Source organism: Xiphias gladius, chromosome 15, assembly GCF_016859285.1.
Source record: "Xiphias gladius isolate SHS-SW01 ecotype Sanya breed wild chromosome 15, ASM1685928v1, whole genome shotgun sequence".
NCBI lineage: Eukaryota > Metazoa > Chordata > Actinopteri > Istiophoriformes > Xiphiidae > Xiphias > Xiphias gladius.
The window spans coordinates 8,728,941-8,756,031 of NC_053414.1; the positions used below are offsets into that span (position 1 = coordinate 8,728,941).

At 40.6% G+C, this 27,091-nt stretch overlaps 2 protein-coding genes across 5 annotated transcripts; both read right to left on the bottom strand.

Annotated features, from left to right (window-relative positions):
• Positions 1–1,320: 1,320 nt before the first annotated feature.
• On the bottom strand, positions 1,321–14,922 carry smcr8b (Smith-Magenis syndrome chromosome region, candidate 8b). 3 transcript variants are annotated; one of them, XM_040146234.1, is made up of 6 exons: positions 14,185–14,922; positions 10,970–11,382; positions 8,582–9,336; positions 6,538–7,005; positions 4,150–4,654; positions 1,321–2,499 (listed from the first exon to the last, which is right to left on the bottom strand). In XM_040146234.1, exons 1-6 carry the CDS (start codon positions 14,368–14,370, stop codon positions 2,052–2,054), a joined length of 2,775 nt encoding a protein of 924 aa, XP_040002168.1. In that variant the 5' UTR covers positions 14,371–14,922; the 3' UTR covers positions 1,321–2,051. The 3 variants fall into 3 exon arrangements, with proteins under 3 accessions (XP_040002168.1, XP_040002167.1, XP_040002169.1); XM_040146233.1 differs by having other exon boundaries at positions 6,538–7,008; XM_040146235.1 differs by lacking the exon at positions 1,321–2,499 and adding an exon at positions 3,475–3,981 and having other exon boundaries at positions 6,538–7,008.
• Positions 14,923–16,922: 2,000 nt separating this feature from the next.
• On the bottom strand, positions 16,923–26,598 carry mief2 (mitochondrial elongation factor 2). Of its 2 annotated transcripts, XM_040147281.1 has the most exons (9): positions 26,389–26,598; positions 26,079–26,142; positions 23,051–23,210; positions 21,896–22,061; positions 21,655–21,749; positions 20,291–20,467; positions 19,994–20,157; positions 19,169–19,321; positions 16,923–18,416 (listed from the first exon to the last, which is right to left on the bottom strand). In XM_040147281.1, exons 1-9 carry the CDS (start codon positions 26,429–26,431, stop codon positions 17,906–17,908), a joined length of 1,533 nt encoding a protein of 510 aa, XP_040003215.1. In that variant the 5' UTR covers positions 26,432–26,598; the 3' UTR covers positions 16,923–17,905. The 2 variants fall into 2 exon arrangements, with proteins under 2 accessions (XP_040003215.1, XP_040003216.1); XM_040147282.1 differs by lacking the exon at positions 26,079–26,142 and having other exon boundaries at positions 16,926–18,416.
• Positions 26,599–27,091: the final 493 nt, after the last annotated feature.

The following is a 27,091-nucleotide window of genomic DNA, read 5'->3' on the forward strand; positions in this document are numbered from 1 at the left end:
TCGTAAATGAGGCAATTATGTAAAGGTAAATAAATGAAAAAAAGTGACAGCTTTATGAACTACTTTAACCAAGTTACAGAAAAGGAAAATAATGTCTTGATTGATGAATTATTGCTTAAAATTTATAATTTCAAAGTAAAGTAACTTTATTTTTTACACGCTAAAATTGGCTCATATTTGCCTCAATAAAACAACAAACAAACATACAGTGTTTAACAGAAGGAGGCTGTTGCTCTGTCTCAGCTGCAGGTTAGATTTTTAAAAGCAAAGTTTATGAGCCTGTGTTGTCTGGAACAAACTGCGGTGGAAGCAGTTCTCAGATTTTTTTTACTGAAGTAAAAGTATCAATACCACAGTGCAGAAATACTCTGTTACAAGTAAAAGTACATAAGTAAAGCTACATGTATCTACTTAATATACTGCGGGGTCGCTTCATCTATAACAACACATCAGAATTTAACAGATTTATATTTTGTATTAATATTCTGAATCTGAAAAACAAAGGTTTAACATCAGTTTAGTTAAACCAGTGATTAAATATTAAACCAGTGATTTCCAGCCTTTTTGTCTTGTGACCCCTTCCCAAAAAAGGGGGGGGTGTAGTTGGGGCTATTTGTCATGTTTCAGATCTGTGTTTTTAGTTCCAGCTAAAAGAGATCTCCCCTCTAACCAATATTTCACAAAAATCAAAGATTAGAGAAGTCTGAAAAATTAAAAACTTGTGAATATTTTAATATATCAGTCACTGGGGCCTTTTTACAGTGCAACAAGTTCTTTAACTCTAAATACTTTAAAGGGGACCTCCTGTATTAGCATAATTTCCAGCTCTAGATTTTAATTCTGGGACTCCGCTACAGTAGCTTTGCGTGATTCACAGTTTAAAAAAAAAAAAAAAAGGCCTCCTTCATCTCAAACTGTCTGTTATTCAGCCCCTCAGTTGAGCGTCTGACTGAAACAGGAAAATATTTGTACACTTAACGCCTATAGAACTACTCAAGTAGAACGAGCTGTGCTTGGAGCAGATGACCGTATAAAGACGTCAGTGATGTGAAGTAGAAAGAACAGCAGGAAACCTACCCATACAAACATCTGAAATTGTAACACTATATAATATAGAGAGAGAAAATAATGAAAAGCATAATAGGTCCCCTTTAAGTGCGTTTGGCTATTGATATTTCTGTACTTTAACTTCAGTGTAATCTTGATTGATGGACTTTTTACTTGTCATGGGGGATGTTTACATTGTGATACTGATGCTTTTACTTAAGTAAAAGGATCTGAGTACTTATTCAAAATTAAACTGAAAAACCTATTTAAAAAAAAAACAAACAAAAAACAGTAGACCGTAGACGTTCTTTACCATCTGGCATGCACTGGAATTGGATGTCTATTTTCATACATCCAGATTTAGCCTCAGTTCAGTTGAACCAGTGCTCGTTTTAACAGAGCAAATGACGATACACCCTGAAAGAACAAATTTAAATGAACCCATTCTAAACTGCAGCTAAGCTGGTTCAATGGTAGATGACAAAGCAACAAGGTTTTATAAAAGTCCAGAAGTACTGAAGCACTGAAATCCAACATCTACAAACCTCAGTACCAAGCTGCCTTCACAGCACTCAGATCTACAAAAGGGTTTGTTTTTTTTCATTTAAATTTCACAATGTACATAGGTGGCTCAGTTATCTAAAATTACAAAGAGTTCACATGTGATGCAGTGATAAGCCTACATTTAAAAAAAAAAAAAAACACCTTCAATACTTCAGCTGCAGGCTGCCAGCAGGTGAAAGTTATTTGGTGCCAGAGAGGCACTAGTGCACTAATGTACAGTAATCCGGAGATGCAGGACCGAAAGCATGATGGAGCAGGAATCATGCATACACACTAACGTAATCACTGCAGATAAAAACGTTACGAGTGTGATTCCTTCATCTTCACATGTCTAGAGAGGCAGAAGATGTACAACCTTCTGCATCAGTCAAAATCAGAGAGAAATCTGCATTTTGTTTGAAGGTATCAGAATCTTTTGTTCATCCAGTGTCTTTTGGACTCTATGTTGTATATGTATTTCTGTGGAGCTGCACTGACCTGTAAGAGTATCGTAAAAGCGGTGGTCCACGTCCTGCGTGGCGCTGTTTGATGAGATCAGACAGGAAATTCATCACTCTCAAATCATCCTGACTGCTGCAGAATCCTCGTGTGTACAGGAAATCCTCTCCCTCTGTACCGTCCTGCCCTGCAGCAGCGTTTGGATGCTGCAAAGCAGGATTAAACGTGTACAGCAGAGCCTGGTTGGCCAGCTCAGTCAGGCAGCTCTCCAGGTGCAGCAGGTAGGTGATGCCTCGGCTGATGCCAGTGTGAGGTTCAGCCAGTCTGCTGACGAGAGAGCCGGAGTACGACGGACAGCGCAGAGTCCTCTGGTCCAGGTCCAGCAGGGCCAGATATCGACTATAGCGTGTCAGAGAGTGAATAATGCTGGAGGAAGAGCTTGAGGTTGTTCTGGTCAAGAGGAAAAAGAGATGTTATTTTAAGGTTGTGCCTATTTGTGTATTAAAAGCAAAATTTAAAGCTTCATTAGTTGAATTTGTTTTTTTTCTTTTGGCCAACTGGCAGCTGTGTATGAAAATTTTTGTACTGTTGTCATTCAGAGCCTGAAAAATTCCTGACTTGCTTCAGTGTTTTTGGCTTCTTTTAGATGAAACAAATCTTACAATGTGTTCTTTCACATCTAAAGATCTTTAGTGCAAAATTCACCATAACACATAGCTATTGTCTTAGCTACCCACACTGAATTTGTCACATCTACTTTATTCAAAATGGCAAAAAGTCTGGAACAGTCTCAAATTTAATTCAGTTATAAAGATGATTACAAAGTCATCAGACTGCAAAAATAAAGACAAGACATTAAATTATAGTTGAAATTGTGTGAGCACTGACTGCTGTAACCCAACTGATCAAGCAAAGTCACTTGCTCCTGTTTTATCAACTTTTCAGTAGGACGGACGGACGGATGGAGTGTGTAGACGCACTGATGGGTCTTGAAATAGTAATGCAGAAAGGTTTAGAAGGGTAAATGATTGGCCAAATAATGATTCTGAGAATCATTCCACCCACAAAGAGCCTCTGAAGAACCCTGTTTTTGTGGCGCTGCGAACACAGCATTATGAGCATCACTGGGCAAGATGGCAGCAGGGAGAGCAGAATTCCTTTGGAACACCTGTCTGGTGACTTTTGACCCACTCTGGCACATGTACAGTAATGTTTATCCAGCGCGCTGCCCCTGTTGAATTAACCAGGAATAAAACTGACACTTGTGGGGAATGAATTGCCCTAATGTAGATATGTGCTCTACGCTCACCAGCTAATTGCTAACTTTATTGTTTGGTGCTGGGCAGGTTGCGTATAGTGGGTTTACCGGAGATTCTGAGCTGCTAACAACGGCCTGCTGCAGATCAGCGCTGAGCTTATTGGCCGGAAAGCTACAACAATGAACTAAAAAGGAGCTGAGGGGACCTGCAGAGACGGGTGATAATTCTCTGTGGATTTGTCACTACAAGTGACACCTGTAACATCACAAAGTCACTTGATCAATTGTTAATATGAAAGATATTGATTTGAATGTTTTTGAACTGATACTGTAAATGCAAGCAAATATTTCATTTAGTGCTGTATCTTACATTGAGTCTTGGTGAGGGGTCTATTAATGACCATTGTTGCTCCTCTTAGCCGACGCAGTTTTCCCGTGTTTGGCGCACAGTACAGTATGTTATCGCTTGCTACCAGCAAGGCATAAGATGTGCCAGAATTTCAAGCAGCAACTACACAAATCTCAATTATAAAGGCAGCTTCACAGCAAGGCTCAAATTAGCAAAAATCACACCACCATACCCAACATTATCAGCGTCACACAACTGGTATTAACTATCTGGCTATTTTATTGTAGTCTCTGTGTTATTCTGTCCAAGCCCCGTAGATACACCTCTGTTAAGAACAGTTAACAAAAGGGCCTTACCAGTCAAAAAAAAATATACAAAGAAAATAAAAACAACAGAGAAAGGATGGCGGGACAACTACACATAAAAATAGGGATTTTGGAATTAAAACGAGGATAGGCAGGTAATCGTCATTTGGCTGTGTGTCATGGCGTACCTGTGTATTCCTATCAGTCTCCAGGTGAGCAGGTCGGTCAGCTGAAGTGCTGTGGACAGGCACGGCATCACAGCGTTTCCATCGGGACCGGGATCAGGCAGGAAGAGACTCAGAGCGTCCACCAGCTTCCTGACCAAAGGTTCGTCAGCGCCGATGACAACCAGCGGCCGGCCGCTCAGGAGGCAAAACACAGCATGCTGGGAGAATGAGTTCTGTTTGAGGAACCTGAGGGCTCTGAGTCCAGCCTTCCTTCTCCTCCTCTTATCTAAACGCGTGCAGCTGTGGATGTTTTGGGTGGGAGAAGGGGGGTCCGATGAGCAGGTGACGCTGATGCAGTCAGACGCCTCTTCAACACTCAGCAGCCTGAGAGGAGCGCAGGGCGGAGACCAACGGCCGAGCTCCGCCAGCGCGACGGGAGGGGAAAGGTTCACGTGGAGGTCAGGCGCCAAGTACGCCGTCTGATGGACTTCAGACCACTTCGGCATCAACTCCACTGCTTGTTCAACTGTGAAGTAAAAACTGTTTTGTTACATCTTTTTAACATGACATTGAGACTGTAACTTTCCACAGTAATTCATAAAAAGATCAATCTGACCACAAGATGATTAACAAGAAAGTAAAGAAGAAGTTTGCTACACAAAATTATATTTTTTCAGATTTTTCTCAAATCTTTGCTTTTTCTTCTGAAACACTGCGGAGTTTAATGTGAAAATGAAACAATCTGAGAGCTGAACGTTACTCTTTGGCTGAACTGTTGACTAACTCACTGACATACACATCGTTAAAGGACCAGGACGAAATCTGTATTGCTCATCCTGGATCCAAGGTTCAAGAATCGGTTGGAGCCTCCTTTCCGGCACCCTGGTACAAGCTTTCCCAGTGAGGCTGAGCAGTGTGCCACCCCAATAACTGGAGCACGTCCCTGGCTCCCCTTTTTAAAAATGAGAAGCACCGCCACAGAGCTGCTGCTCCCTCGTGTCGAAAGGAGCAGCTTGAAGTTGTTTGGGTCTGATCAGGATGCCCCCCAGGTGGCCTCCTTTGAAGGTTTTCTGTACACATCCAACTGGTAACAGACCCCAGGGCAGACCCACGAACACGCTAGAGAGATTCTGTATCTCATGTGGCTTGGGAACACCTCGTGATCCCCCAAAAACGTTTAATCAATTTTACCTGAATTAAATTTTAGACGTTTTTTTTTTTTGCCAATTTGAGGTCAAAGTTACAAACTCAGTCTAGCTACATGTTAAGGTGAATTTTGCCTTCAGGAGCTTCAGCTAAGAGAGAGCACATTGTGAGATTTGTTTCAAATAAAAGAAATCAAAAACACTGAAGCCAGTCAGGGGTTTGAAGGCTCTGAATGAGAACAGTACAAATAAAACGACAGTTACTTAGTCACCTTGCAACTATTTATATCTCTGAATTTGTTAACTGAGATGCAAAATGTTATTAAACGTGAAGTCCCATTTGGATAGGATTTATTTCTCAAGGGAAGGTGCAGTGATACATTTATGAGTAAGATTTCTCTCCTGCCCCCTCTACCCTTTGACTATATATTTTATATTACATATTTTATATTATATTGTCCAAAATTACCCACTGTTTTTCTTGCATGTAGTAGCTGCCCCATAATTTAAATCCTGTCAGACACCTCGTAATCTAAAGTGTAATTTAAAGTGTAATTTAAAGTGCACCATTGCACTGTTAATCGAGGGGGTTTTCCTGTGGAACCTATTCTACGGATGACTTACCTTTTTTGGCATTATAACTGTGCCTCAGTTCTGAGCACATAATGGGACCTTTTGAAAACAATGCATGTAAACTTGATAACAGAGCGGGACATTTGAGACGGGGTAAATGAGTAAAAGTGAGAGGTCATTATAGTGCACTTACGTGAATAATAGCAAATGTGAAAATAAATTCATTGAGCACGAAATACACTTTTGTTTGTTCAAATTAATTTATTCTTTAGATGATAAAATACATCCACAAAATATAATATAATCTGTGCTTGCAAAAACCTGTTTCAAATTGGTCCATTGTGCGATCAGAATTGGGACGCAAATATAATCGCATTCTTCCTGTGATTTGGAAATGATGAAAATAACTTTCACAACAGCTGGTGTCGAGTAAGAATTTTCTGAGATGCAGAGGAATAATTTTATTATCCACCTCACTCGGAAACTAAGACTAAATCCAAGCTAAGACGGGTACATTTGAAAAACACATCTTGTTGGACAACTTTTAAAACACTGGCCTCACATGTTAGTGTGGAGATATCCACTGAAATGATCTGTCAGTGTGGATATACGTTGTTTTCACACATAAAAGACCTAAAATGTGTTTAATAGGGGTTTAGAAAATCAGTATAATAGCAGATGTAGTTATTACCTTGCAGTAGTTTGGATGTCTTCTCAGGATAGTTCTCTTCATGGCCTTGACTCCTCTTCAAACTCTCGACGACCGGTTCCTCTTTGAGCATGACGCCGCCACTGACAGTTGTTTGCTTTAAAGCCTCTTCTTTATCAACACAGCTGTCATCTCTCTCAACAGGCAGTTCATTTTCCTTTTCATTTTCTAAAGTAGCAGCGTTCAATGTTTTCTCCTCCTTAGGGACACTGTCGGATTTACACTCTGTCAGTGTTCCCTCCTCATTGTCAAGGCCATTGCTCACAGCTTGGTACTCCGCTTCTTCCTCCGTGATGGCGGTGAGGTCGTCAGGAAAGATGGAGTCGGTGGTGCTCAGGACCTCGATGCTGTCCTCGCTGTTGGCTCGCGTGGCGTACGCTCGCACACGTCTGACGCCTGCTTCTACTGCTGCTCGCCTGACAGAGGTGTCCATCGGCATAACTGGAGTTTCTGCTGAAGAGAGTAAACTGTCAGCTGGTCCTGTTGTAGGAGAGGAATGTTCGAGGGCATATTCTGTGATCGGCTGCAGCTATATTGATTTTTTTTTAGTTAATTAATGTCATCTATAGAATCTGAAAATAGGGAAAACTGATCATCACAATTTCCCAGAGCGTAAGGAGACGTCTTCAGTTGTTGTTTTGTACGACCGACAGTCCAAAACCAAAAGATTTACAAAATTCATGATGACAAACAACAAAGAAATGCCAAAATGATCACATTTGAGAAGCTGGAACCACAGAGTCTTATGCATTTTTGCTTGATAAATGACAAACAATTCATCAGTTATCATAACTGTAGTTGGCTTCTTAGTTGGCCAACGATTAATCGACTAATTGTGTCACCATTTCACCGTAGTTAGATAACATTAAAAGCTTTCGGAGTTTAAGCTTAAACACTGAAAGTACAAGCTCTAAAGGTTAATTTTTACTCTTTCTGTTAATCCCTGATTGTTACCTGTGTGTATAGATGAAAGAAGATACTGCCATTTAGGGCTGCAACTAATGACTATTTTCACTAATAAATTTGTTGTTGTTTTTTTTCCCCCAATTAATCAACTATTTTGTCTGTAAAATGTCAGAAAACAGCTAAACAAGAGACTTCAGCCATGTTAGCAGGTCAATGAGGCTGTACTTGAGTTAAATGCTAATTTCAGCATGCTAACATTCTCACAATGAAAGCTAGCGTGTTGATGTTTATAAGGTATAATGTTGACCATGTTCACTTTGTTCGTTTAGCATGTTAGCATGCTAACATCTGCTAAATAGCCCTACACACAAAGTACAGCTGAGGCTGATGGGAGTGTCACTAGTTTTGTGGGTATTTGGTCGTAAACCAAAATATTGGGAATTTTGACCAGATGATGGCGCTAGATGAAAAGTCAGATGAACTACAGAGAACTAAACTACTGAACTAAAAAGTTAACCACATGGTGGCGCCGGAGAAAAATTCTGAGGATCACCAAAGTCAGCAGGATACATCGTTGGTATCTGTACCAGATTTCGTGCCAGTCCGACAACGCAGCGCGAGTGAAAACTCTGACGCCACCAGCAGGTGCATCACCAAAGTCGTTAGAATTGATTCTGTTGTAGATTTCGTGGCAACCCATCTAACCACAAATATCACCATCATAGTGGTGCGAGTGTACAAGTCGGGAAATCACCAAATGCTGCAGGCTTCATCCTCTGGGGGGCCACGAGTGTCCGTACAAAATTTGATGGTGATCTATCCAGTTGTTGAGATACTTCAGTCTCGACCAAAGCGGTGAACCAACCGACAGACTGACATTGTCATCCCTTTAGACACGTTGCTAGCATGGCTAGAAATACACAGCCTCACAGAGCTTGTTTCAGATTGCTTGTTTTGTCTGACCAACAGTCCAGAATTCAAAAGTATTCAATATACAATGATGTAAAATTAAGAAAAGCAGCAGATTGTCACATTTGAGAAGCTGAAACTAGCTAATGTTTGGTATTTTTGTTTGATAAATGATATAAACGATTAATTGACTATCTGTCAGTGGACATACCTCTGCTGTCAGAGCCAGCGGCAACATGCTGCGTCCGATATGACTTCTCAGTCCCGAGCACCTCAATGCTGTCGCTGCTGCTCACGCTTCCTGTCATCTCCGTGGCAACCCTGGGGTCAGGGGTCAGTGTCTCAGCTTCTCCTGCCTCCAGTTTGATCGGGATCTCCTCCACGCAGGAGCTGAATGACTCCAGGCTCATTGGTTCTGACTGAAACACCTCGACACCGCTCTTGCTCCCCGTCGCCCTCTGTAGCTCTGCCTCAGCGCTCTCCCTCTCCTCCTCCTCTTCGTCCTCTGGGCTCCACAGCTCAAACAGGAAGTTGGTGAGCGTAAGCCTCCTGGACAGCGAGTGGGAGACCCGAGCATTTCGCAGGACACTCTTGTCACCGCGGAGGCGCTGCTCTGTGTCTGCCAGTTGCTCCTTCATTAAGGAGAGGAAGTAGGCGTTGCAAAGCTCCTGCAGCGGCTTCAGACGGTGCTCGGACCTGCAGGAGGTGGAGGGGGGGGTGGAGGGACAGGGCTCAGGAGGCAGCAGCGCAGTAGGATCAGTAAGGGAGTCAGCTGGGTCGTAGGGCAGAAAGTCGGGCTGTTTGAGCTTCCTGTTTGGGTAGGATGTGACCTGGCGGAGGAGGTCTCTGTGATTTAAGATCGAACGCTCTACAGCTTCAAGGTCACCGGCTTTTTCTCCGACTTCTGTGAGCCCATTTACCGTCGTCAGACATTCTGTCTCCTGAAGCAAAGCCAATCGCGTGTACCTGAAGCAGAGAGAGTTATATTTAGTCAGCAGACTAAAAGAGTAATTTTTCACCAGGCTGAAAAGTAGTGTTTCACCGCCCTCTCTGGCTGAAAGCTTCAAAGCTTCATTTTACTTCAGACCACACCCAGGTTGGGCGCTCTGTCTGCTCTATACCTTGATGTGGCCGATTGGGCTTCTGCTCAGAACTGTGGGGGTGTGTAGCCACTAAACTTGACCGACATCACTCTCACTGTCCTGTTAGCTTTGTCGCATCTGCTAGTGCGGGACAAATTACACATTTACCACATTTAATAATTAACAAATGAAGTCTGGTCACTTCACATATTCCCAGCAAAACACAGGTGTTTTCACTCAATCTGTCTAGTCAGACCTCTGCTAAAAGTGCAGTCTCATTACGTGTCCGTCCCACGGTGCGCAAGAGCGAGGCTGCAGTTTGTACTCTGGTAGTGTGATAATGTACTAAATATGGTAATGAAACAAGCTACAATAACAACTTCTACATTTTCAAACACAGTGCAGCACTGTTTCTACTGGCCCACCAAGTGCACCCGCCTGGTTAAAGCTGAACAAAGGTAAACCCTGACCTGCATGTCCACAGGAGCTGGATGTAGGTCGCTTGAATTTAGCTTCCCCAGAACTGAACGGGAAGTGTAATGTGACAAAACGTTAAGAATAATCAAGGTTTAATTTCTCCCCTCTCAACAGGTGAAAAAAGCTAACAAGTGAGTCTGTTCGTGAGCTGCAACGATTACTCGATTGATTGACAGAAGAGTAATGGAACAACTGTCTTTTTTTTTTTTTAGCAAAAAATGCCGAACATTTCCTGCTTCAGGCTTCTCCAATGTGAGAATTTTATGCTTTTCTTTGTCGTACATGTCAGTAGACTGAAAATTATTACTACCATTATACATTGTATATTCAGGACATAGTATATCTATGGGTCTATCTTTAAGCTCTATTTTTTTCCTCTCTATTTATTTATATTAATTTTAATTTTACACTTTAGTCTATTTAGTTGTTTTATATAATTTAGCCTAGATCTATCTATCTATCTCATATTCTCTGGGTTTGGATGGTTGGTCGGACCAAAAACAGGTATTTTTTTGCTATTTTCCTACATTTTATTGACAAAATAGATTAATCGAGAAAATAATCAGCAGATTCATTGATAATTAAAACAATCGTTATTTGCAGCCCTAGTCTGTACACACAAACACAGTCCTTTGAGGAGGGCTAATCAGTCAAAATAAGTGAAATCTCTTGTGTGGGTGGACCATTGGTCTGCGCTGCCTTTAATATGTAGTAGAGTCCAATGGATACTGGGCTCTGCTACTTGGATTTTCGAGGCCAATATTTGTTATCTGAGGTTTGGCAAGAATTTTTAGTGCTCTCTGGTTAACAAACTATGTAACTGAGACACTGTATCTAAATTACCTGACAAATCTCTTTGGTATTTCTGTACTGCAATTTCTTATTACTTAGCAGCTAACATATTTGCCAATTTGGATATATCTCTGATAAGCCAACATCAGCCAAGTAACAGGTGGTGGATGCTGATGTATCAGTCAAGCTCTAATATTTATATTAACCTGAATGTATTGTTATTGCATTGTAGAACACCCTGATCTTACTCGAGCTCGTGCAGTTTTCTCTGCAGCTCCATAGAAAACGCCTGTCTGTTTCCCGTCTTGAGGCTGTCAGACGCCTGAGAGAAGCACGACGACAGTTCGGAGAAGTTCTCCATCAGCTTCGCCTGGTCCGAGCACACATAGGCCATACAGAAAGGCCGCACCATGCCCCGAGCCTCCAGGTCGAACAGGGTCATGTGGTGAACGTACGCAAAGGCGTCCTCTGCTGAATCTCCCAGGATCACTTTGGAGTCCTCGCTGAAGTTGAGGCGGGGGCCGGGGGAGGCATGATGGGTGTGGACGGGGCCGGACGCCTGGTAGTCCACAGACATGATGCGGACGGAGAAGTGGTTGAGGTCAAAGGAACCGATGACTCTGGGGTCATCCGGTATCGTCAACACAGGCTTTGGACCCACCTGAAAACACAGCAGAGGTTTGAAGAGATGCAGTACAATATAAATATTCACCGCCAATAATGACTATTTTAGTATATAAAAAGAAAATCCGAAAATAAATAAATGCCAACACTTTTGTCAATCAACTGTCAACACTGAGCTATAGTAAAAGGTCGGGTGTAGGGTTGAAACTATTAGTCATTCAACACACAATCCATTGCCAACTATTTTGATAATCAATTAATTGTCTAAACCATGTTTAAAGCAAAAACACCAAACTTCAGGTTCTCCACTGTGAGGATTTGCTTCTGTTATCTGGTTTATAATTGTAAACCGAATCTCTTTGAGGTTTTGCACTGTTGACTGGATAAAACACACATTTCATCAGTCACCTCAGGCTCCGGGAAATTGTGATGGACAATTTATCGGGGAGAAAAAAAATTGACAGATTTGTCCTCAATGAAAATAATCATTAGTTGCAGCCGTAATCCTGTATGCTCGTGCTGTAGCCGCTCACCCAAAACTACGAGACACCATTTACCAAAGTAGACAGCTATCACACTCATCAGTGTGAATTATATGAAAAGGCCGAATGCAGGGCTAAAACAATTAGTCGATTAATTGATTTGTGATGTGTCAGAAAATTAATCAGGAACAACTGACATTTTACATCTCAATGACTAATCAATAAAATATTCAACAGATTCATCAACAATGAAAAAAAATCCATGCTGTAGTGGCAACCTGTTGAAGCAGTGTCCATAACTGACAGTGTGTGTTTTTGGATTTTTTGCACTCAATATACAGGATTTACTAGATTCATACTAACCAACTACAGAATACTACCAGGCGCTATCATTGTATATATTTAGAGTACCAGTAAGGTCCTTTTCAGTTTTAGTTCAGTTTCTAGTTAAAATCCCTTATGTTTATTCCTTACACAGCAATTTCAGCTCTATCATCATTATGTCCTGGTTGGATTTCATCAGTAACATGTCAGAGGCATCGACACAGCTGTGTTTTCTTTCACGACACCTTGATATCTGAGTTGCTGACAAATTTAACATCTTCTGTCGAATTCAACGTGAATAACCATGACACCAGATCAGAAGAGAAATTAGCTCTAAAACTTCCTCATACCAACTCTGAACTGTGGAAAGGTGCAATACAATGTGCCTTCAATTCACACTGTACTTGTATTTTTATTACTATTTGTGATTGTTCTAATTTATATGTTGGTGTGTGTGATGCTCGTTTATGGACTCAACATCTTGTGACAAGTATGTATGTAATTTGTTCTCAAGTCTCTCTTGCAAAAAAGATGTTAATCTCACTGAGACTTCCTGAATAAAGTCCAACTCACTATCAGTTGCAACACCATTACCATGAAAAAAAACCAGCTACAACAATCATTTCACCAAGATATCTTTTTCACAACATAGCCACTCAATGTGTATTTAAAAACAAAAGTAAAAGATATAAATAAATAAAACGTATTTCAAATTCAAAAGCTTCTTTGGATTTTTATGAACTTCAGTGCTTTGATAAAATTAAATAATAAAACCAGCGTTAATTCACGTATGTGAATGTTGTTTGGCCAAATAACGAAGCAATGCATATCATTATTATTACTGGATCCTACAAGGTTACACCGCAGAACTATGAAACTATACTACACCACTTTATTGTACGACATATTATCATTATACACCTTAAATCCTAAAGTTGTTATTATTTTCTATTATGTTCTTCATTTATAAGGAAACCACACTATTGGTTAAAGGCCACTTTTTGCACATCTACTGTATTAATGCACATTTTTGTAACTCGGCCTCAGGTATTGTACTGTGAATAGCTTTCTTCTTTGGATTTCTTGTGTAATATTTCTACTTAATCTTAATCTCTTCTGTATCTCTTCAATCTATTTTTGATTTTTTTTTTTTTTAATTTTTCTCAATTTTCTTTGCTCTGTTCTTATCCTTTTGGTATATTTATCTTATTATATCCCTTTTACGTTATTTCATACTTCTTCTCTACTACATTTCAATATTATACTTTTGTCTCAACTTATACTATACTATACTTTTGACAACTTTAGTTAATAGTTACTTTTCAGATTTAATTTTAATATTAAAAAACATAAGCTTATAAAAACAATGATTATTAAATATTAAACCAGTGATTTCAAACCCTTTTGGCTTTTTAGCCCTCTCAAAAAAAAAACAAAAAAAAAACAGTGTCTAGATTTAGGCTGCTGGTCATGTTTCAGATGTCTGAGTTGTCAGCTCCACCCAAGAGAAATTTTCCCTCTTGACAGCACGTGTTATCCAATATTTCAAAAATGACAGCAAAGGTTAGAGAAAAGTCTGAAAAATTAGAACAAATGTGTGTGTCAGAACTGCGTTTTTTCTTCTCTCTTTTTCAATTAATCATTGCATAAACCCTCAAAATTATCTTGGGACCCATTTTCAGGGCCCAAAGAGGGACTAAACTACCACACTTTATATAACGAGGTCAAAACCAGCTCCACCTCAACCAGCTGCTTACATATAGATGCATCAGTCATTATATTAATCTAATACTGTCATATATAATGATTTATCAGTCACAGGGGCCTTTTTTTTTTTTTTTGCGAAATGAGCACTTTTACTTTTGATGCTTTAAGTACATTTTGCTGATAATACTTCAGTACTTTTACTTGTAATTGAGTATTTTTACACTGTTCTACTGGTACTTTTAGTTAAGTACAGGATCTGAGTAGTCGTTCCACCACAGACAGAAAGCGCGGCAGCGTTTTATCAAAAAATTAAAAAACACCCTGACCTCCTCTGAGAATTCAGCCACCAGTATGAAGTCTCTGTGAAACTGGGCGGCGGTGGTCCAGGGGTGGGACGGGGGCAAAAGGGGGACAGAGAGCTCCTCAGGTAGACCCTGAGCCCCCTGGTCCTCTTCTCCTTCCCCGAACCCTTCGGCGCCGGTGAAGGCCAGCAGGTCCGGTGACCCTATCATCTTCAGGCAGTGAAGGGGGGGGGGTCAACCCATGGAGGATCTTAACGGCGGCACAAAGGGGGGCTCTGATCTACGCCCGGCCTTTAGTCGGTGAGTCAGCTGTTCAGAGCGGGCGCAGCGACAACAGCCGTGCAGTTAAAAACTTGTTGCGCAGTTGGCCACAGGCATGAGGCGACGGGCAATGAAGACGCGCCACGTTAAAACTTCAAGGGGTTCATCCTACCGGCTCCCTTCTCGACGACAACTGTCGCGTAAACAAGCGGCGTTTTCGGGAACAGGCATCTGAGGAGACCTAACGGAGAAGCGAAAGTTCCCCGCGGGCGGCAGTCACACGGCTAGCTAACTTTCGTCCCAGGATTCGTGTTCCTCTTTTTTCTCGTTAACAGTGAGACAGCTCTCTGCCTTAAAAACAAAAAACAAAAACTCGTGCCTCGGAGTCACGTATTTGACCGGCAAAAAGTGAGCCCTCTTCACCCTTATTTAGCCATGTGACAGACACCGGGCTGCTGCCGCGCCGGCGCCGCTCACTTGTGTCCCAGAAGCGGCGCTCCGTGAAACTCAGGTTGGGTTAATGAGGACTTCCGGTCGTCAGTTTCAAAGTAAAATAGTTTTTTTTTTTTTTGGAACATCCGCTGGAAATACACTCGGGGGGCAGATAATTAGGTACGCCTTATTAAACTAATGCAGTCTGACAGAACGGTCCTGCAATAAACTTTACCCCCACGAAGGCTATAATGTTCATTTATTTTACTATTTTAAAGAGGTGTTGATTCAACTGTATGGTTCATTTCGGAGGATACAGGCTGGATTACTAACCGGGCAAAGTGAGCAACTGCCCCGACAGCCCCAGGCTTACTCCATATCATGTGTCTACATAATTTGATTAATTGCAAATTAGTTTTTTCAGCTTCGCACAACTGAAGTAGAATATCAACTCTCCGTCTTATGGTCCTGGTCTTGTGGAATGATTCTGTGTCAAAATCTTTAAGACCATAAGTGCTTTATTTCTTTTTGTTGCTCCTTTGTTGTGAAGTTGAGTTTTATCAAATTGCTTCAGTTTTTTTTTTCTCTGTGTCACGTAATTAACACACAGGAAACCTCAGGCCAGGGACTCTTCTTCGATAACAGGAGAACTGTAAGAGTGCAACCAACAGTTATTGTCATTTATCAACACATCTGACAATTATTTTCATGAATAATCGATTGTTTGCTCAGTGTATAAAATGTCAGAAAATGGTATTCATATTTTTTCTGGATAGCTGTCAAAAAAAATGTTGTTTACCATTATAGAAAACTGGGAAACTAACAAATATTCATATTTGAAAAGCCAATACCAGTGAATTTTTTAACTTTTTTGAATTAAAAAAATGACTTATACAATCAATCAGTTGTGAAATTTTTGTTGCAAATTCATTTTCTTTCATTTGACTAATCAATTATTTAACCTCTAGAGCAGCGGTCGGCTTCTGTATTTTGCAATACAGTTCAACATGACCAACTAACTAACTACATCCTCCAAAACGACTATGAATAAACAACTCTCTAAAACAACTTCAACAAAAACTAAACATTACAACCTTCATACAGGTAGGACTGTTATATAGCCTAAGCCTATAAGCCTATAGCCTTGTATAGCCTAAGACTGCATTATGTTTAGCTAGCTGCAGCTAATAAACTGGAAAATGCATGCATACTCTGAGTGACCAAATAAAGAGAAACTCCTGTACTTGCAAAGTATTCAGTGGTGGAAGAAGTACTGATTTACTTAAGTACATATAGCAATACCACACTGTAGGAATACTGTGCCGCAAGTAAAAGTCATGCATTCAAAATTTTACTTTAAGTTAATTTTAATTATTACTTTATATACTGATGGGTAGTGTGTAAATTTCTCCCTGGGGATCAGAGAAGTTTTATCTTATCTTAAACTATAATAATATATCATAATTCATCTGTTTGGATTTTGTATTATTAATCTGAATCTAAAAGCTAACAACAGTAACTAAGGTTATAAAATAAATGTAGTGGAGTAAAAAGTACAATAGTGCCTCTAAATTGTAAAAAAAGAAAAAAATGCCATCAGGCACCTGTGCTCTGAGCTCTGCGGCACCGCCTGGCGGTAGAACCAGCCGCCCGCGAAAAGCAGGGCCTCCGGCGGCCACCGACCGCCACCCCTCGGCCGCGGAGGACGCATGAAGAGCAGACGCTCTCTGCCGGCTTGAACACGAGGAATGAGGACAACGACCACTAGCTCTTTCACTGTTCACATGGGGACGTCTGTATTTTTTTTTTAGTAAGTCTAAGTCACTGCGTCACATGTTAGCCTAAAAAGCAGAAATGAATGGGTACTATCAGCTGATGGTAGTAAAATTACCCGCCGGCTCTATTATACAAATGAAAGTCACATGACATGATTTCACCGTTATGATCAATGTTTCCCTAATAGTTGCAAAAAGTTGAAAGATTTTCTATTGTAACTGTAGTTGTATGGCTCTCCCCGGGTAATTTCAGGGACTTAAACACTACAACGTAAGGGAAAGAAGAAAAAAAAAAAGTTGGAGCAACTGAGTGAGAATCTAATTTTTAATTTAATTTAATTTTTATTTGTAGTTTCACTGTTCAATCACAGAAAAAACCCACTTCTCTTACACCCAGCAAAAGAAAACTGAAGAAATGCCCGCATTCATACTGTATTTAAAAGCAACTGCATAAAATTATTAGGCAACTTTAACCATAATTTAAAGGGTTACTTTACCCAAATAGGATTGGCAAGAGACTGAACACTATACAAGACAAAAATACTGCACACTTCAACCGTCAGTATGATAAAATATACACGCTTTGAAGTTAAATAAGCCCAACTCAGATACGCTGAATAGTTTAATAAGTGCAGCAAAACCTGGTGGGCTTCAGCAGGTCATTATTTTTCTGCATAGTAAGAATATACTGAAGGAGATTTAGGAAAATGATGCAGAGCACACTCAATCAACTAGAGGATAACTGAAGCAATAAACTGTACTCACCCTGCTGTTAATGCCTATACTGAACCCTATGTGGCCATGTTGACCATCTCTGACTCCCTCTGAAAAATGATGATCACACAACCTTAAATGCAGACTCAGCTGTGTGCGTCGGGAGTTATGATCACGTATATCCCAAAGCCTCATTTCAAACATTTGGTTAACACTTCCTCGGCTCCTGTCCTTGGCACGTCTCCTTTTCCTCTGGGCGATTTGTTTAGTTTGATTATCATTTTCACATCTGCAGCCTCCTCGTAGCTTCTTCTCCTCCTCCTTCTTCTCCTCCTCCTCCTCCTCCTCCGGCGCAGACATCAGTCCATGGTGCCTGCCATTTTGTCACTGTAACCGTAAACTTTTCCCTTTCATCGGTGCAGGATGGAGAAGCTAAACGAGGAGAGTTGGCAGTGTGAAGAATTCATCTTTGCCTTTAACCAAACATCACGGATGATAAAAGATTACTCCTTGGATTTGTGTGTGTCAGAGCTTGAGAAGTAAAGTGCTGTGTGTGCAGAGAGTTATATGAGCAGTATTTCAGGCTCTGACACTGCGCAGTAGAGCATGAAGCCCATCTGGTCCACCTGGTCCTCTGACAAGCCACTCAGCAGATTGACAGCTGGTTTGAAGTAACTGTGTAACGCCCCTTGCTCGAGGTAGCCAATCAGCTCCGTGATACACTGCTGGAATCTCACATCCAGGCTGATCTCGGACCAGTCGCTCTCACTGTCACTGAGATGCAGTATGAGATTGGCCAGCGGCGCGGCTTCGAGCGGTCGCAGGGCGGGGTTCAGTCTGCACACCGCCTTCAGGATTTTAAGTGCGTGTCTGCGGTGTCCGTCGTCAGCGGCGTCGAGCTGGGCCAGACGCTGAGTTTCCCACGGGTAGAGCGACAGGTGCCAGGCATTGACCCAGGGAGAGGTCAGCTCGGGCTGGGCGGTCAGGACCACGTCCCCCTGCCTCAGCAGAGGCAACATGGAGATGAACAGGGGTGGATCACTGCTCTCTGCGCCTTCGTTTTCATTTCCAGGCCTGAAGGAGTAAAACAGAAAAGTTCATTAGAAAGGACAAGCACATCAAGTTTAACAGACAAAAACATCATATGGATTTTAAACTTTGGCTGTGTGATACTTAATTGTTTATTGAATTTCAGTGGAATCATATTGTGAGGATATGATCATTGGGATGTTTTCTTTTGTCAAAATTAATGGGTTCAATGTAAAGTTTTAATGTAAAGTTTCTAATCTACACAAGTGAGGAGTTTTTTTTTTGATGATACACATACTATTATTAAATAAATTTACATTTTTATGGGATTTTTGCATACATTTGCCATTTTTTGACATATCAGTAGTGGAAGAATATTCTTATTAATATCATGATATTGTTTTTGATCATACTGTCCAGTCTTAGTTTCAGCAAGACTTTCTTTTAGCATCCTGTATATGAATGGCATTCAAAGGCCTGTCACTTAATGTGGCTTTAGATGTTTTTTCATTAAACACAGTGGGAATGTTGTTGTATGGACAGAAGTTTTGTTTGTTCCAAATACATTGGGTCAGCAGTGAAACCTAGCCACTTTTATTACTGAATTAGAACTGATAACTTTTCAACCCTAGAGCATGTGAACTTTATATGAGGAAACAGGTGTCAATGCTAAAATTCACTTCAATATTATATAGTGCAAAAAGCCACAACAGCTGTCATGTTAACTCATGAAAACCAGTTGCAGCTCATTTTCAACACTGAAAACAACAGAGCAATATTCAAGCAGACACACACACCGAATCTCCAGTCTAAGTTCTGGTCCTCCCAGTACAGGTCTGACGAGACAGTCCATAGTGCTGCTGATTGATAGCCAGTTTATAGTTTCCATGACAGCTTTACTAAACATGTTCACAACAGCTTCTGCGGACAGGTAACCACCCACAAGGTACCTACAAGACACAAGGAGAGACTGCTTTTAGAGAATGGCTTTATTTTCCAATTAAGTTCCTGTTGCATACCTATGGCCGGGATTCCCTGAAACCTCAAAATATAAAATCTATTATGGGTACTTCAATATAATGTCAAAGGCTGTTGTAAAAGGCTTGCATAGGTAGTATCAACCTTTACTCTTTACACATTGCTTGAATTCATTGAATTCTGTTGCTCGATGATGATCTAAAACTAAATCAGTAAGCTGCAGAGTTCAATGAAGTCTTTGTGGTTTCATCACTGTCACCTCTTATTTTACAAATATCAATTTTGATTCAACGTTGTCCGTTACTGTCCATAATGTAAGTGTAAATGTAGTTTGAGCTGAAATGATTCATCAGTTGACAGAAATCAAAAGCAAAAATAGTGAAAAAATTACAAAAATCTTTTGATACCAGCCTCTCAAATAAGAGGATGTCCTGATTTTCTTTGTCATATATGATTATAAAATTAACATTTTTGGGTTTCTGGACTTTTGGCCAAAAAAAACAAGACAACTTGTTGAGGGTATTTTTTGATGTTTCATAGACTATACAATTAATTGAAATAACAACTGTTTGTTTAAGCTCCACTTACAAGCATCTAAAAGTGCAGGTCGCCTGCCTGCACCTTTCTTATCTGTGTATGATCACCTGTCCCAGTAGCTCCGTCCTCTGGGAAAATATTCCAGATTGACTCGTCGGACCATCCAGTGCAACGGGTGTGTGAGCAGTGTTTCTTCTCCCGGGATGAGACGCCACAGAGAATCCTCCAGCTGTAGAGGCACCAGCAGACACGCATGGTCCGCACTGACCACCTAAACACACACACAGAAAAAAAATCAACTCGAGTGACATTCCTCTTACATCTTGTTGAAGAACATCACTGAGGTGCAAAGCCACATTGTTTATTTTTTAAACAATGTGTATGCAATGTGAATGCGTTTCTACCTGCAGGTCATCCAGTAGAGAACCTCCAAGGTTCATTTCTCCCAGTGGCATGTCGGGGTGACGGTTGTGCAGAAAGCCCTTGATCTCAGTGCAGATGTCCAGAGCCAGAGACTGAGCCCTCTGGACCTCATGTGGAGCTAGTGCTGCCCTCGTGTGGTAGTAGTTCTGCAGACGCTCCTACACACAGTTCATACAGTTTTCCAATGATACAGAGCATGAATAGTAGACATGTACTGTACTACATCCATGTATGTGCCTCATTCAGAGAGGCACAAAAACTGTGTTGCTAAAAGAACAAGTCTAAACTTGAGGAGAACCAAACAGTTTTAAAGATTTTACACTTCCACTGGGAATACACACAGCTGTCTCTTGAGTAAAAACGTATTCAGAGTAATTTTGTGCCTTTACGCAGGCTTGAGAGAAAGTGACGGGACAGTGTTCGGCCAGTTAAGTTGCCCCAAGGAGAAAGACCGGTAAACAGCAGAGAAACAAAGCTGCGTCTATACTGCAGTCAAAGAAGAATTTACAAGGTGAGTAATTGATCATAAAACAAGTGTGGTCGTACTTTCTCTGAGTTTGGGAGGAGGTTGGTGGTTTTTACATGACTGGAGGGAGTCAGCTGCTGACACCAAAATTACTGTTTAAACGGTTCTATTAAAGCCCCACCCAAGGCCAAAACGAGTGGACCTAAGAAGGATCCGAAACAATGTACTCTGCCACAGAGAGATGTACCGCTGATTCTACTGTGGATGTTGGGCCAATCCTGAACATTTACTTGTCTTTACAGAAGCACTGACGTTACAAGTTTTGGCCAAAAAATAAATAATTTTCTGCTTTGTTTCAACTGGTCCTACTCTACCCAGTATTCACTGCGAAAGCAGAGTTCCAGAGATGCAGAATAGAAAATTAAGATGTTCAACTGTTCATAAAAGATTAAATTTGCCTAAGCCTTCTCTGAAGGCACAGTTTCAAATACCCTCTTATGTCCAGTCATGCATTTACCCTCTGTACTACCAGTTACTGAACAACGTATTTCATGTAGCTACTGCAGAACAATCCACAACCTTTTTGCTTATGTGGATGTTCTGCACACTAACACAAAGCTGTTTCATGCTTGTTTGACTTCTGCGATACAGCCAGTGCACAAGCTCACGTAATATTTTGATTGTTCAGGGATCTTGGGGCTCCGTGGAGCCTAACCAGTGAATAACAATGCATATCCCCTAAGCACTGCGCTTAAGAAAACATGTTACCCATGCATAAATGAAATGAGCCAACACTGAACAGAACTCTTACAGCAGCTGTTAAGACTGAATGCATAATCTGTCTCTCCAAGCACTTGGAGCTGAAACGTCGGCGTGTACCTGCAAACTGAGGACGCACAGCTGGAGCCTCTTGGACTTTGACTCAGGTTTAGACACCTCCAGAGAGGACATCTGAGGCTGCTGGCATAGGTCAGCTGATTGAGAGAGGGGTTAAAACAGCTGTCAAGTAATAGAGGGATCCAATGATGATTAGAATATAAGAGAAAAATTTTATGTATTTGTGATATTTTTTGTGGGTCATTTCTCTGAACACTTTGGGTTGCTGAGGTGTAGTTGATACCTTTCTGCTGTCTGGCTGCCTTGGCAACATGTTTCATCACCACTCCCTCTATACCCTTCTTGAGCAGTGTGGGGGAGGCTGAGACCAAACTCAACTCCTCCCAGCTCTCAGCCATCTTCTGCTCCACCTTTTCATCGTCGGCTGCACGGCCCGCGCGCTCTATCAACTAAACACAGGCAGTCGTCGTCAAAGTCAAGCAGCCATGCATGCTCTGCATGTCTGATAATGCACTGCCCAAATATAGACTACAGTACACTGTCTTAACCTGCAGCCAAACAAATTCAGGTTTAAGATGCAGAAAGATAAATCTCAGCCTCAAGGAACTTCAGACTGGGGAGTTTTTGCATGTTTTAGTCCACTGACTACGAATTACATATTTTACATTACTGCTCACCATTTTCAAAATCTTTTTAAGACAGATTTTCTGTAGTCCATAGGGAGCAGTAAATTTCCATTTATGTCTACAAGACAAAATACAGTTGATTATTTGCCTGTTGTCCACTGGTTGTCTCCGATGTCCTCGGCTGCGGTGATGAATGCTTGCAAAGTTTTCTTAACTTCTTTTAAACCACAAGCTAGGACCATGTCTTCTACTGCTGTGCAGAATTACTGATTATTCAGCTGACAGTGCTGTCAGGAGCCACACGGGAGAGACCTCTCCATAGTGCACTTTGATCTTATTACTATACTATGACCAGGACAGACACTTTGTTTCTTTGATTCAGTGCGGAAATCTGAGGTTCTCACATCACAAACGATGAACAAAGACACTAAAATCTTAAACATGGGACTTTACATATTGGCCGCTATAGATGTTTAGTGTGGGATGGCTGCTCTGCAAGTGTGCAGGACTGGAGTGTAACTGGGTGGAGGCTGTGAATAATGTATTTCTCCCTCTCATAGGTAAGAAAAAACATAAGTAATTATGTTGAATGATTACCTATAAAAAGGAAAAAATATCTATAGATAAGAAGAAGCACACACAATGATGATGACAAATTAAAATAAAGAAAAATGTACAGGAACTTTTTCTTCCGAGTCAGAATTCTTGCAGTAATTAATGTCTCTAAAATACAGATGAATTTTCCGTATTCACAAGGAGAATGCATATGAATGAGTCACAAATGTGGTACTAACAAGCTCAAACAGACTCACCCGTTTCACTGCCAGTGTAGCAATTCCTAGTATGGCAGCCCCACCGACTCCCAGAACCAGCCGGGCATTAGACAGCAGGAAGTCAATCACCATAGCAATGCCATCCTCTCCTCGCCTCCGACTACCCTGGAAGTTCATTGCTTCCTTTTTTGCGGTTAGCCTTGGGAAGAGAGAATGCATAAATTGGGGGAAGCAGAAAGTGACACAAGACATGACAGTCGGGTAGAGGGAAATGAACTCTACTTGCAGAATACTTTATCCTAGAAATCATGGTAGAAAACTGCAGTTCTGCATGACTGTTATGAAGGAACTAGCATAATATGGTATTTTCATTCCAATTAAAATTCAATTAAAAAAAAATAATAATACCGACTACAATTTTTCTAGCAGCATCATATTTAATATGTACAGACAGGTGACAAACTAGAGGGTTAGGGTGTCATTGAATGGTTTGATTAGTGTGAAAATGATGTGAATTATTTGTTATGGCCTTCACTTTCACAAGCTCCAAACCCAACTGAACACCTACGTACAGATTTTGGAGCGATATGTTATGCAGCAGTCCACTTGCAGAAACTATAACATTGACCACTGAAGCTTTTCAGAATTCCCTTGATAGCCGAACACCTTACAGGGACATTTTACTTAGCTTTTTCCTTTAATTTTTTCCCCCCATCTGTATGTCTGTAGTTGTCATTTGCACCAGTGGGAAGCCACAGAGGATTAGTCAAGATAACTAAACATGTTTTAATCTTCCTTACAACACCATCTTTTTCAGTTAAAGAACCGCAGAGTTTGTCAGAAATTACTTGGATGTTAAACTGCATTAATTAAACAAACATGGTTATGACTTGTTACTGAATTATTGGGAAACCAAACAGCTTTGTTTTTAATATGGGAGCGTCAGGCCTTTCCTGGAAACAGATTGAATGCTTTTAAGTAGCTTGTAAGTGTAGTTTCAAAACAGTCCTGAGGAGGATTTTTCTTTCATGGATTAAAAAACGCTATTTAATTGTTAAGCCTCTTGAGGCAATTTAAGATTTGTAATATTGGGTGATATAACTGAACTTGACTCAATAATGAGTACAATCTTCCTATCATTCATGACTTTGTTGACAGCTTTAGTTTTGGGAAACTTCCCACTCTGCTGCAGTCTCTCAATGGCATTAAACACAGTGAATTTGGGGTTATATTTTAAGCCTTTAACAACAATGATAAATATTGTTTTTAAAAACAAGAAGCTCACAGGATGAATAGAAATGCGTTCCAGTTATAAATAGAGGGTTGGATACCATGATGTTGGCTTGTTTCTCTTGACTGCCTCTGTGTCCAAAAAAGAAAACTGTTCATGTTGAAAGCATTGAGTGTGAAGAGGTCTCTTTCACAGCAGATATTCCGATGTCATGGCGGGAAAGTTACAGGTGTAATTAATAACATTAATGATGACTCTCTTCAAGTGTGTCTCATTTAGCATTAAACCAAATGGAATTCATCCATCGTTAATGTTATTAATTATACCCTTGATCTACTTTCAGGGCCATATCAAAACATCTATCCGGAAAAAGCCCTAATTTTACAGCTGCTCGTGTGATTAAATGGGCTGTTATGACGGGCAGTATGAAACTGCAGCAGTGAAGTACGTTTCTCAAAACTAAATCCATCTGTAAGGTTAATTAATGATGGGAAACAACATTTTAATTTGGTCTGATTTAAAGACTGTGAAGCGATTCTTTAAGCATTCCAATTTCTGGAGCAGACACATACAGTATGCGCGTAGGATGTGTGATACCGGTTCTTTTATTTTGCACGAAAGCGAACATGTGCGCTGTGCTTATCATATTTAGCTCCCAGCACCTGAGACCCAGAAATAGCCACAGAACATCTCTCCAAGCAATTTCAACAGAGTGCCTGCCCTCTCTCCTTGCCAGAGGTACAGGGTCCCAAGAATGGAGACATGTTTTATTTATAGACCCAATACATGCCTGAGTCACACTGGCCGGATCATATATATAAGAACTTTCTTCGTCAAGGCACGTTGAACATCAGAGCAGAGTTCACTTTTCGGTTCAATTTTTGTTACATTACATTCAGGGAAAAGGCAAAGGGCACCACTTGTTGACAGATGTTACCCAACACTGGTTGAGCTGATTGTACATGCAAACAGATGGAGCAACTGATAAACGTATAGATCAGTCAATCAATACTGCTGTTGACCAATATGCTGTTTGTTGATTCCAACCTGCGCAATTGTGCCTTATCAGACCAGCAGTTACAAAATGGGATTTATTGTGCAATATGAGCTTAAAATATAACAAATATTTCAGTGAAGCAGTGACAAATTTATAGCATTAGCAGCATCATACACCACCAGGTTGTTACTGTCAATGAGGGGACAGCCAGCCTCTCTACATGGGACAGTAACAAAAGAAATCATATAAATAATGGACTGTTTTCTCTTGTGTTTGTGGCATACTGCACCAGAGCTGAAAGGATTAGTTGATTAATTGATTAGTCAATCGACAATGGTAATAGGCAACTAATTTGATGATCGGTTAGTGGTTTCATACATTTTTCAAGCAAAAATCGTAAAAAACTGTTTTCATTTTGTCAAATGAGCAACTTTGCTGCTTTTCATCATCATAAATCACTGTTAACCAAATTTATCTTTGGGTTTTGGACTTTTATTTGAACAAAAAAAAAGAATTGTGAAGACATCACCTTGGGCTCTGTGATGCTTTCACGGTTGTTGTTTCACAATTTTTAATTAAATCGGAAGAATAATCGACTGATGAATCGATAATGAAAATAATCGTTTGTTGCAGCCCTACACTGAACTGACCAAAGGTGGCGGCAACGCGGACAACGGCGAGTTGTTACCTTAGAAACGCAGAAAAAGAGTATTCTGACTTTTCCCTCTGGGACCCAAAACAAAGGAGTTTTTAAACTTGTCTTGCGATATAAAATCGTGACATCCTCCTGGCTGGACTGCTGACATGTTCGGCTTCACAGATATATCTTTAGCATTCACCTGCTGATCATTTTTCTTGTGATGGTAACGCCTCCTCTCCAGTGTTTCCATACAGACTGAAGATCTAACGCCAAAGATAAACTAACATTACAGTTAGTAACATAACGCGACAGATGTGCATCCAGCTAACCGACATGGCCAATTTATTGTAAGGTATCTTAAGCATGAGGTGCAGCAGCAGCAAACAGATGAACGGCTGCCAACTCCTTCGAGCAGCTAACGTCAGTTACTGAAGCTAGTCAGGTAGTTAGTTAGCAACATTAGCAGTCAATGAAAACTATCTCTTCACTCTCCTGTTGATTATACTTACCACTCAGTGCGGGGAGAAATACAACAGTCTGACCCCAAACCATTAGCGTTTGTTAAAATACGTGTTTCGATCCCTTTTTATCAAAAAAAAGTGTACTATCTGTCGCTCAACGCCATAGGCTAAATATAGCTCGACCAGCTAGCTAACAGCTGCGGTCTTCCTCTTCTTCCTCTTCTTCTTTTTAATTGCAGTTGGCACTCAACCCTAAAGTGCAGTAGCGCCCCCAGCAATTACCCCAGGAACTAAGACAACAATCTTTATTTTATTCCCCCCTCGATAATTTCTTTAAAATTTACTGGAAATAACCATGTAGTTTGGTACTAATAACAGAACAGAGACAAAGTTCTGACACTGTAGTGTTGAGTTTATTATTGAATCCAAAGAGAAATAAAGAAATTCTCCATTTAAACCCAGTGACTACATAATAGCCATTCATTTATTATCGGAAACTCCATTCCTCATATGTGCTGAATTGTATGTTTGTTTGTTGCACACCTAGCCCACCCGCTATCTTCTGAATAAAAACCTCAAGGTTGTGCTAGCTTAGCATTTAAAATAACTGGAAATGTGCCAACTGATCACTCTCAATTTTACCTATAATTATACCAAATTATATGGTTCTCTCCAGGAAGCATTTTAGGAGATTACTAGAAGTACATTGGAATGTACAGACCCCTAAAATAAAGTGTTACCAATAATCCCA

What these genes read in the sequence shown, in the direction of transcription:
- mief2 (XM_040147281.1), bottom strand. Translation starts at nt 26,431, where the DNA reads ATGGTTTGGGGTCAGACTGTTGTATTTCTCCCCGCACTGAGTG. An exon ending in TGTGCGTCCTCAGTTTGCAG is followed by an intron (nt 20,468 to 21,654) that starts GTACACGCCGAC and finishes AACTGTGTGTAG; the next exon opens with GAGCGTCTGCAGAACTACTA. An exon ending in GGACGGAGCTACTGGGACAG is followed by an intron (nt 19,322 to 19,993) that starts GTGATCATACAC and finishes TGTGTCTTGTAG; the next exon opens with GTACCTTGTGGGTGGTTACC.
- smcr8b (XM_040146233.1), bottom strand. Translation starts at nt 14,370, where the DNA reads ATGATAGGGTCACCGGACCTGCTGGCCTTCACCGGCGCCGAAGGGTTC. An exon ending in AGAAAACTGCACGAGCTCGA is followed by an intron (nt 9,337 to 10,969) that starts GTAAGATCAGGG and finishes TCTCTGCTTCAG; the next exon opens with GTACACGCGATTGGCTTTGC. An exon ending in AGACTGATAGGAATACACAG is followed by an intron (nt 2,500 to 4,149) that starts GTACGCCATGAC and finishes CCTCTTGACCAG; the next exon opens with AACAACCTCAAGCTCTTCCT.